We start from the raw sequence: 11,807 nt of genomic DNA, 5'->3' as shown, positions 1-11,807 counted from the left end.
CCACCAACATCTGGCGGGGAATCCCTCACCCCTTCACCCCTCCAGCCTCGAGGTCTCCCGGGAGCCGCGGTTACTACGCGTCAGAGCGTCCATGGCAACCATCACCAGCCCGCTGGGTTTGCCTCCTCCCTCCAGCTCCCGCCACCCGCCTCTCTCTCTCCACCGGCCAATCGGCTGCCTCGGCGTGCCCGCAGCGGCGGCCGTTGAGTGGTCCGTGTGCGCTGACGTCACAGGCGGGATAGGCGGGGCCAGGGCAGGCCGGTCCTCCGAGCCTCAGCGGGTTGTAGGTGGTGGGGCTGCGACCCCTCCCACTGCGACCCCTCCCGCTCACCGCCGGCTTCCCTGCCCCTCGCCGGGCACCCCTGAAGGTGAGTGGTCCCGTGGGCTCCTGACTGCCGCTGGGACGACCCCTACAGCGCCCCTGCCCCGATTCGGACTCCAACGTCTGGCGTCCGAATTCGGGGTGAGGTCTTGGAAACCCTGGAATTCTCACCTCCCCGTCCATCTTCACTTCTCTCCTCCCACCCTTCCAAATAAAAACTATACAAACCAATAGGCACCCTTACGCAGTCCCCCAAGCCTTCCTAATGCATATTTCTGATGCTTTTCAAGGATTGAGAAGTTATTTCTAAATGCAGAACCAGGAAGGGGGCGTCAGAACCTCAGGCCCTAAGTATAATATCAGGTGCCCAACCTTGGTCCTTCTTCTCCCGGATTCCTTACCCAGGTCTTCAGAATGCAGCCAAGGGGAGGGCTGGACAAGCAGTCACCTGGCCTGTCAAAGAGGTGCTGAAATTCAGATCATGGCAGTTGCTCACTGTTCATGGCCTTTTCTGTTTAGCTCTGGCTATGACGTGCTCACTTGTATTTTGACAGTTTACACCAAGTCCCTTTTTGCTCCCTGGATTCTTGTGTAGGTGTAGGTAAATAAACATTTTAGAAATGGGTAAATCACTCATTTGGCTATTGTGAAAAAAGCAAGCAAACTGTTTGACTTATAGGCCAAATGTTTTGATAAAATCTTTTTCTTTTTAAAAGAAAATATTTCACAAAATAAAGTGTTCAAGCATGCATGTATGCCTTGTTTAAAAAAATAAAACAAAAACCCAAACAGCTGTTACAGACAGGGAAGAGGCCGCATATGTGTCCCTTGGGAATTTCAGGTCCTTTTTCTCCTTCCCCACCTACCAGAATATAATGTTTATTTATACTCTGCATATTTTTATACTTTTACTCCTTAGGTATTTATCCAGAAACCAATATATAGCGTCCTTTTGAACAGTTACATAATGATATCATTCTGTGCATGCTCTAGGTCATTGCTTTTAACTGTTGTGTGATAACTCTGGCATGAATTTACCACAAATTACGAATGTGTACTCTTGTCGATGGACTTTCAGGCTCTTCCCTTTTAAAAACTACTAGAAGCATATTCTTGTACATTCTAATTGTATACAAACTTGGGTTTTTGTATTTGAGTGTGTATATATAATATATATTGAATTTTGGTTTTTAGAGAATGTGCATTTTCCACTTTAATAGATACTGCCCCATACGTAGTTTTTCAATGTGTAGTGATTTATACTCTCACGAGCAATGAAGAGTTTTTTATCAAGCTTTTATTTTAGAAGAAAGAGTTATTAAACTTTTCCTGCATTCTTATTTAATATATGCATAGGGAGAAATTACTTAAACATTGAAATATGATATAATTTCTTCAAGTCTGGTCCTTATTAATGTGTTAAGGGCAGTGTTTTATTTCTGTTTCGCTTGAAATTTTAATTAAATACATATGGCCAAAGGAACAGAGGTTTTGTGTGATTCTTTCAAGCCTGTGCTGGCCACTGATTTGAGACAAGGTGTGAAACAATTCATGGAAACTTTCTGTCCTTGCCATGCCTTCTGTAGACTATAATTTATAGGTTTTTATACATTAAAGTATTTATGATCTTAAAGCCTTGACTAAATGTGCTAATGTTTTTCTCCAACTTGAGGCCACTTTTTGGGTTTTAAATAGAGCTTTCCCGGATTTACAATCTCTGTGTGATTAATTATATTTTAGCATGTTAATATTTATAGAAGACTATTATAGCATTTTTCCAGTATGTAAATAACTATTGACCCCACCTTCAATGAATACAGTCAAATACTGTATTTGACTTTGTAACAGGTCTTATTTCTTAAAATGCCTTTTGGTCATGACTAAAAGCAAAAAATAAAAAACAATTGCATGATTTAGGGGACGAATTTTTCCACAGCTATTTTCAGTCATCTTCCCAAAGAATTTGTTTAGTTTGCTTGCAAATATGAGATATTTATAGCATCAGTTAATGATCTTAGTATGTGCTGCTCATGGCCTCTTGGGAAGAGGGTGAGTTAGAATTTAGAAAATAATTTAAATATTGTGAAAGGCATATCACCCAAGTAAGTGATGGGCTTTTAAAAACTGATATTATTCCTTAAAACTTGGTTAAAATTTATCATTGGACCCATCTGGGCCTGAAGTTTTTTTTGAAGAAAGATTTTAAGTTACATATTCAATTTCTTTAATTCCTATACAGCTATTCAGGTTACCTTTTTATTCCAGTTAATTTTGGTTGGCTGTGTTTTTAAAGAATTGTGCCTGTTTCCTCTCTGTTGTCAAATTCCTTGGCATAGGTTGTTAGTAATAGCACCTTATTAACTTCTAATGTTTGCAAGGTCTTTCGTAGTATTCCCTCTTTCATTTCTGGTAGTACTTTGTCTTCTTTTTAAAATCTGGATCAGTCTTGCAAGAGGTTTATCAATTTTACTGTTAAGATTTCATTGCTTTCCAAAAATTTGTTCATTTTCTATTTCATTGACTTTTTATTACTTCTACTTTGGGTTTACTTTGCTTTCTTTTTTTTTTTTTTGCTAGCCATTACAATGAAAGTGTAGATCATTGATTTTAGCTCATTATTTTCTAGTATAAGCGTTTAAAGCTAAAAGCCTCACTCAAAATACACTTAGCTGCATTTCGTAAATTGGATATGGTCTGTTTTTTATTCTCATTCAGTTCAAAATATTTTCTAATTTCCTGTGTGATTTCTTCATTGACCCAAAGGGTATTTAGAAGTGTGTTGTTTAGTTTCCTACTTTCTGAAGATTTTCCAAATACCTTTCTACTATTGATTTCTAGTTTAACTCTGATATGGTCAGAGAGAACATATCCTGTAGAGCTTTAATTACACTGTTGATACTTATTAGAAATTACAATTGAGAAATTAAAAATACTCTTTAAAAAATAACGACGAAAGCCTCTTAGTAGCATAAATAACACTTTCCATTGAAAAACCATGTTTTCTGAAACAAATTGGGTGAGAAGAGTGGTGTTGTTTTACATTTTTGGTAAACTTCTAAAATTTCTCTTATCTGGCGCTCGTATCTATTTCTGTATTGTCGTGATACACACGTCTTGCCTACCTAACATGTTTTTTCCTCTGATTTAAAATTTTTCTCTTTCTTGTGGACTTTCTGTCGTGATAGCACATATAATGTCACCTCTGGAAACCTCTAGTGTACGTTTGTGAGAACAAGAATGAAAAAGGCAAATTGCATCTGGGTGTTTTCTATAAAAATAATTTTGACCTTGTCACCCCAGAGGAGGTCTGAGGCAAGCCTATGGTTTCCTGGATCATGTTTTGAGAACTGCTGCTCTGAAGTTTACAGTATGCATTTTTGACTTATTGCAGTATACGTTTAAATAACATTATTCCATTTAATCATAAGACCTTACAGTAGTACTTTTCCATTTCAGCTCTCCCATCATTTGTGCTGTTATCATACAACTTTTTTTTTTTATAATAAACTTCACAGTACATTTTTTATTATTTTTGCTTTAAACAACCATCTTCTAAAGAAATTTAAAAGTTAGAAAAGGTTTTTTTTTTTTTTTTCCTATTAGTACACATACTTAACATTTCTGACACTTCATTCCTTTGGGCAGATTCAAGTTTCCATCTGGTATAATCTCCTTTTGCCTGAAGAATTTCCTTTACCAAGTCTCTTACTGCAGTTCTGCTGCTGCTGAATTTTCTTGACTTTTGCTCTTTTATTAAGAAAAACTTTTATTTTCAACTTCATCTTTGAAGGATACTTTCACTGGAATAGAATTCTAGGATTACAGTTTCTTCCAGTCCTTTAAAGAGGTTGTTTGATGGTCTTCTGGCTTGCAGAGCTTCTGAGAATTCTTCACTAATTTTTTTTCTTGCCTACCTAACGTGTTTTTTCCTCTGATTTAAAATTTTTCTCTTTCTTGTGGACTTTCAGCACTTTTATTAAGATGAGCCTTGAGGAGGTGATCGTAGTGGTGGTGTGTGTGCATACACAGACAGGCTTGTACTTATCCTCTTGGAGTGTGTGGAGCTCCTTAGACCTAGGGGTTCATAGTTTTCACCAAATTTGGGAAATTTGCTGCCATTATTTCTTTAGATATTTTGCCTCCTCTCCTCCTAATATGACATTCTGAGTACATGATGTTAGACTACTTGATATTATACTGTAGTTTTACTGAGCCCCTTTTCATTTTTTTCAGTTAATTAAAAAAACTCTGTGATTTGGTTTGGTTAGATTTAAGCTCACTAATCTTTGCTTCTCTGGTGTCTATTCTTCAATTAACCCAATCCAGTGAAATTGTAAAAATATATATTGTATGTTTTATCCTTAAAGTTTCTTTTTAAAAAATTTTATTTACTTTAATTGGATGCTAATTACTTTACAGTATTGTAGTGGTTTTTGTCATACATTGACATGAATCAGCCACAGGTGGACATGTGTTCCCCATCCTGAACCCCCCACCCCCCACCTCCCTCCCCATCCCATCCCTCTGGGTCATCCCAGTGCACCAGCCCTGAGCACCCTGTCTCACGCGTCAAACCTGGACTGGTGGTCTGTTTCACATTATCCTTAAAGTTTCATTTGGTTCTGTTTTAAGTCTTCCATATCTCTATTACGTTCTCGTCTTTCTTTAAATATTTGTACATAGTTTTCTATCTCCATCACATCTCCTCCATTCTCATGCCTGCTTCTGTTGACTGATTTTTCTCCTATTTATGGGTCACATTTTTCTGCTTCTTGGCATGTCTGGATGTTTTTGATTGGGTGCTGGACATTGTGATATTATATGTTTCAGCATCTTGTTGTTGTCAGGCACTTTACTTGTGGGTTAGCTTCAGTTCTTTGAGGACTGTATTCAAGCTTTGCTAGAGTCTTTAGTACCTTCATTCTAGAGCTAGGTCAGTCCCATTCTAATGTGTGACCTCTCTGGGGTCTCCACCGAATGCTCCAGGTGATCACTAATAGGTCTCTACTCCAGCTGGTCTGGGTTCAAAATGTCTCTGTGCTTTCTCTGGCTCTAGGAATTGTTCAGCTAACAACACCGCCATCGTTCTTTGCTAAGGTCTGTGGAATGTCTCTTGATGTCTGTACAGTCTATTACTCAACAAAGACTCAAGTGGACCCTGCATAGATTTATGGAGCTCTGTTTCTGCATAAATCATTTTATTCCAGAATCCTGCATCACAACTTCCAGCTGTCTCAGACTTTTCCAAATTCTGACCTCTTCCTAAACTCACAAATTGAGGTCAGAACTTCCAGGCTGTGTTTGGTTTTCATCTGTTTTCCCCATGGTCTGGAAATTGCCTCCAGGTGATCAGAGGGCTCACCGTATTTGTTTCTCTTCTCTCAGGGATTGGAGTCCTATGCTGCCTGAAAACAGTTGCTGCATATATTTTGTCTGGTTTTTTAGTTGGAAGAGGCTAAGTCTACTTTTTATTGCTCTATCCTGGTTGAAGGCAGAAATCTATTTTGAGTTAAGTATTTTAGGGGCCATGACATTCTTAATTTTCTTGGCCAGTGTGGGGAAAAAAATTACCATGCTGTTGTCTTACGACAACATTGGGTTAGCAGACTTCAGATATGTACACACCACCTCACTGAAACTATTGGCAAGGTATGTGGATTCATGTATGATATTAATGCACGGAAATGGGGAAAGATCTTTTTAACTATTTTTTTGCATTTTAAAATTGAGATTCACATACCATAAAATTGATCCTTTTAAAGTGTACAATTTCATGGGTTTTATTAGTTTATTCATAAGATTATATAGCTGTTGCAACTATCTAATTCCTGAACATTTTTATCACCTTCCAAAAAACCTGTATCTGTTTAACCGTCACTCCCTATTCAAATCTCTCTTCCCAGCCCCCTGGCAAAAACTAACCTATACTTTCTGTTTCAATAGGTTTGTCTATTCTGGGCATTTGATATAAATGAAATCATACAGTATGTGGTGTTTGTTTGTTTGTGTCTGGCTTCTTACAATAAGCATAATGTTTTAAAGGTTCATGTATGTCATTGCATGGATCATACTTTATTCCTTTTTAAGACTGAATAATCCTCTTTTCGGAGAAGGCAATGGCACCCCACTCCAGTATTCTTGCCTGGAAAATCCCGTGGATGGAGGAGCCTGGTGGGCTGCAGTCCATGGGGTCACTAAGAGTCCGACACGACTGAGCAACTTCACTTTTGCTTTTCACTTTCATGCATTGGAGAAGGATATGGCAACTCACTCCAGTATTCTTGCCTGGAGAATCCCAGGGATGGGGAGCCTGGTGGGCTGCCGTCCATGGGGTCACACAGAGTCAGACACAACTGAAACGACTTAGCAGCAGCAGCAGCAGCAAATGACTTATAGGGTTTCTCAGGTGGTAGAGTGGTAAAGAATCCACCTGTCAATGCGGGAGACACAAGAGTCACGGGTTCGAGCTCTGGAGTCAGGAATATCCTCTGGAATAGGAAATAGCAACCCACACCAGTATTCTTGCCTGGAAAATTCCATGGGCAGAGGAGCCTGTCAGGCTACAGTTCATGGGGTCACAAAAAGTCAGACACGACTGAGCAATTGAGCACAGTCATGACTGATAAAATGGCCTACTGGAGTTAGAGTATAGAATATTGGAGTATGGGATAGAGAATATTGTCTCTCATGTGAAACTTACTGCCGTATGTGAGGAGCTCTATATCTGGGAACTTTTTAAACAACTGAGTTTATACTTCAGATTCCAGGTTTTAAATTATATCCCATCTCTAATTTAAAAATATTACTGGATGCTTTTATAAGCCGTATTGATTTTCTTGATTCATAGGTCTTCTCTGGCTTGTGAACCTCAGCCTTTCACATGCCACCCTTTGGAGTGGATGACTCATGGTTCAATATTTGACAAACATGGATTGGAATGCCTTAAGATGCAACATCATAGGTGTTGATTAAATACATGTAGTAATTCTATACCTGGAATGCCATGGCCGAAGAACCAAGTTTGACATTAACTTTCAGATTCATTGTTGTCAGTAATTAAAAAAAGCCAATCAAGAGTAGTCTAGTCTTACTTGAAGCTTCTGGCTCAAAGAAAACTGACCAATTTATTTCTGTATGGGGCTTGAGAAAGAGGTTGAAACTAAAGGTAGCCATGAGGACCCTACGGTCTCAAGTTACTTTGAATTTGCTTTTTCAAAAAGCAGTGGGTTTCAGAGGTTCACAATGGAAAGTGGTTGTTAAGGCTTTTGTTTTTTCTGTTGTAACCTAAGCTTGGCCAGTGTAAGGCATTTGGGGGCTGAGGGAGGGGAGAAGTAGGAAATAGTCAGGGAGCTAGTGTCATGGGGGACACCACCTGTGGCGGCAGGCAGCTGTTTCATCACATGTGGTCTCAGTGGATTTTGATTTAGCTACAGTTCGACAAATAGATCGTTTTGTGGTTTGGGTACCAATGGTGTCAAAACAGCTATTTAAAGAATTGTTGAACTTGTTTTTGTTTTGTTTGTCTGTTTTTTTTTTCTTTTTTTTTTGAGCAGACTACAAAATCGGATCTGATATTATTTTTTATTTTCAGTAAATGAGTCCATAGACATTAACCCCCAAGTAGAATAACATTTAGATGCTGAAATGTATGCAATAATCTATGGCATCCTTGGCTTTGTGGACTGACAGTAACCTCAAATTCTAGACAATAGACTACTTTTCAGCTGGTAAAAAAGGTTGTGCTAAGTCGCTTCAGTTGTGTCCTACTCTTTGCGACCCTATGGACTGTAGCCCTCCAGGTTCCTCTGACCATGGGATCCTCCAGGCAAGAACACTGGAGTGCACTGCCATGCCCTCCTCCAGGGGATCTTTTCGATCTAAGGATCGAACCTGTGTCTCTTACATCTCTTGCATTGGCAGATGGGTTCTTTACCACTGGTACCCCCTGGGAAGCCCCCCAAAAGGATGAAGTGTACCTATATGTTTTAATAAGGAGAGAGATCCAAAATACATTTATTTTTAAAAATGCATGTTATTGGAATGATACATATAATGATTACGATAATTCAGTTTTTGTATTAAAAAGCCCTATGCATATGTATGTTAGGGAAATGTATATAGATTTAAAAATAGTCTATGTGTTAGTATAAGAAAAGAAAAAATCTGGAAAGATAAAACTATTAATGAACTATTCACAATGTATACTTCTGAGGAGTAGTTTTTTGATGGGAAAGAATGGATATTCATCTTTTACTTTGTTTATTCCTCTACACAAGTAATTTTTAAAGTTAACATTTATTGAGCATTTACTTTGTGCCCGGAACTGTGCTAAGTATTCCAAACACTCAGCCTCGTCCTCCTCAATCCTCATAGCCCTGCAGGGGCTGAGTTACATGTCTGTGTATGTTGGAGGTGGCAAGTTGCCAGGAAAAGGGTATCAGGGTACCTCCTTGAACTGTGTTTGCGTACTTGCGATTGCTACTCTGACTGCATGTTTATTTAGAAAGCTCGATGGGGCCTGGGGCAGGGGAATACTAAGCAACCCCTTGCTGCTAATATTGCTTATAGCAATCCAAAGTAGTGATTGCTATTATTATTTCCAGTTTAGAGATGAGGCACTGAGAGGTTAAATCATTTGTACAACGTGTCACAGCTAGTAAAGAGCTCAGCCAAGATTTGAACCCAACCTGTTAAAAAGCATGGTCCAGGCTCTTGATTTGAACTTGTTACAAGACAATGTTACTTCTCATAATTAAAAAAAATATTTCAAAAACTCAAATGGCCAGTCTACAAAAAATGTGATTTGAATACAGTCTAGAGATACAGAGATAAAAAAAAATTGGGGTATGTTATCACTAGTGAAGGTGGACATCAAATTAAAAGAAATATCTAATGTGTTATCACTGCTACGTATATTAAGCCAGATGTGACCTTGTATGTGTAAGTTTTTGCCTAAGTTAGTTTATGTGACTATCTATTTTTGCCTCCCCCTGACCTCTTTTAAACAGGAGAGATTTACAAATAGTGTTTGAGCATCATGGAGCTTCTAGGTTCTACCTTAACGGCAACTTATGCCCACCCTAGACCAACACCAGCCAACTTCCTACCAGCCGTCAGTAGCATGGCTTCAAGCTACAGGGATCGCTTCCCCCACTACAATTTGACCCATAGCCTGAGCCTGCCTTGGAGACCAAGCACATACTACAAAGCAGCCTCCAACTGGCCAACCTTGGGCCCGTACTGCACCAGATCTCAGAGGGTGTCCGAGAGCACCATGCTACCTTTTGTTTCCAACAGAACCACCCTCTTCACCAGGTATACGCCTGACGATTGGTACAGGTCCAACCTAACCAACTTTCAAGAGTCCAACACTTCCCGACACAATTCAGAGAGGCTAAGAGTGGACACATCTCGCTTGATTCAAGACAAATACCAGCAAACAAGAAAAACCCAGGCAGACTCCACCCAAAATTTGGGAGAACGAGTCAACGACATAGGGTTTTGGAAATCTGAAATCATTCATGAGTTGGATGCAATGATTGGAGAGACAAATGAACTAACTGACATTAAGAAAAGATTGGAGAGGGCTTTGATGGAGACAGAAGCCCCTCTTCAGGTAAATATAAGACTTTATTAACAGGATTATAACCCAGTCATTGAATTGTCAAGATCATTTATCTATTGCAGTATATTCCACTTAACCTGTAGGTGCCAAGCCCCTATCAATATATCTGTAACAGGTTTCATTGATGATAAAACCACTGCTATTTTTCACACATTTTTCAGAACAGCCGTTTAAGTAGAAAGAATTTGGGAATTCTCTGGTGGTCCAGTAGTTAGGACTCTGTGTTTTCACTGCTGAGGTCACTGGTAAAATCCATGGTTAGAGAACAAAGATCTCCTGCAGGCCCAGTGGCACAGCCAAAAAAAAAAAAGGAAAAAATTCTGCACACAGGCTAATTAAAGCAACATTCTTCAGTTCAGTCGCCCAGTTGTGTCCAGCTCTTTGTGACTGCACGGACTGCAGCATGCTAGGCTTCCTTGTCCATCACCAACTCCCGGAGCTTGTTCAAACACAAGTCCACTGAGTCGGTGATGCCATCCAACCATCTCATCCTCTGTCATCCTCTTTTCCTCCCCGCTTCAATCTTTCCAGCATCAGGGTCTTTTCCAATGAGTCAGTTCTTCGCAACAGGTGGCCAAAGTATTGGAGTTTCAGCTTCAGCATCAGTCCTTCCAATGAATATTCAGGACTGATTTCCTTTAGGATTGACTGGTTGGATCTCCTTGCCATCCAAGGGACTCTCAAGAGCCTTCTCCAACACCACAGTTTCAAAGCATCAATTCTTTGGTGCTCAGCTTTCTTTACAGTCCAACTCTCACATCCATACATTACTGTATCTCACATCCATCCATACATACATGTAATCCAGCTCTCCCACCATTCATGGTGGAGAGTTCTGACAGAACGTGGTCCACTGGAGAAGGGAATGGCAAACCACTTCAGTATTCTTGCCGTGAGAACCCCATGAACAGTATGAAAAAGCGACATTCTTAGGACACACAGTATTTTATGGTGAAAATGCCATTTTCCCATCTCTTAAATAGGCTGCTTGGTCATTGCTGTCCCTGGTCTAACGTAAACGTTGTCTGAAAGGAAAAAGATAAGCTGTTCTTTTATTCTATGTCATGAAAGGCCTTCTGTGTGCATGTGGTGGTTCCACTTTGGGGCACAGTGAAATGATCAAATGAGCCGACCTTAGGAGATGGAATGAGTTTGATTAAATAGAGAAATTGGATGAAGGTTGAGCCAGTTGTGGTCTTGGAGGCAGCCTTTCATCTGGCTACTGGCCTCTGATTAGGCTTCTGAGTGGAGATCCAGTTGCCACTAACTCTCTGAGTGTATGTTGTTCCCCGCCGCCCACCCACCCACCCCCCCCGCCCCCCCCCACCCCCCCCCCCCCCCCCCCCACCCCCCCCCCCCGCCGCTTACCCTGACCCCATTCTATCCACTACCATTGACAGAAAACATTCTGTCTTTGAAGATGTGCAGATGGCAAATTATTTGAGAAGTTGTATGTGTGTGGCTAACACCATTTTACTCCATGTTTGTGTAACTCATTTTCCAAGTGATAAGCATTTCCAGGAGGTCTTATTTTATGGCATCTGTAGTAGAAGAGATTAGAGTGTTGAGGAGCTGGAAGTCTAGTGGGTTGGAGCATTTGCTGGAGACCTGCCCCCCACACTGTAACTTCACACTGTGCCTCCTCCCCCCTGAACACAAGTGCACACAAATACACAGAACCACAGAAACGCTGAGAAAGGTCTATAGGACACTAACGAGATGGTTTTAAATGAACTTATCCTGAATTGTTTTTTGGGGATCAGAAGTCCTTCCGTACTTTCTCTGAGCTCTGGATTATTTTGAGGATTTCTGGTCTGTTTTACATCCCTCGCCACTCCTACTTTAATGAACCCTTAAAAT

General features: G+C 40.2%; 1 protein-coding gene across 1 annotated transcript in view; it reads left to right on the top strand.

Moving 5' to 3' along the window:
* The first annotated feature begins 231 nt into the window (after positions 1–231).
* TEKT3 (tektin 3) overlaps positions 232–11,807 on the top strand; it is a 34,419-nt gene continuing 22,843 nt past the window's right edge. Inside the window, exons 1-2 of the mRNA XM_069542921.1 lie at positions 232–368; positions 9,331–9,938. Of these exons, the coding sequence (XP_069399022.1) occupies positions 9,360–9,938 (579 nt within the window). The 5' untranslated portion in view covers positions 232–368; positions 9,331–9,359. The remainder of the gene's footprint in view (positions 369–9,330; positions 9,939–11,807) is intronic.

The sequence above is a fragment of the Ovis canadensis genome, chromosome 11 (genome assembly GCF_042477335.2).
Source record: "Ovis canadensis isolate MfBH-ARS-UI-01 breed Bighorn chromosome 11, ARS-UI_OviCan_v2, whole genome shotgun sequence".
NCBI classification, from domain to species: domain Eukaryota; kingdom Metazoa; phylum Chordata; class Mammalia; order Artiodactyla; family Bovidae; genus Ovis; species Ovis canadensis.
Note: the sequence above shows the minus strand (reverse complement) of the source record. Positions and strands in the feature narration are given on the sequence as shown.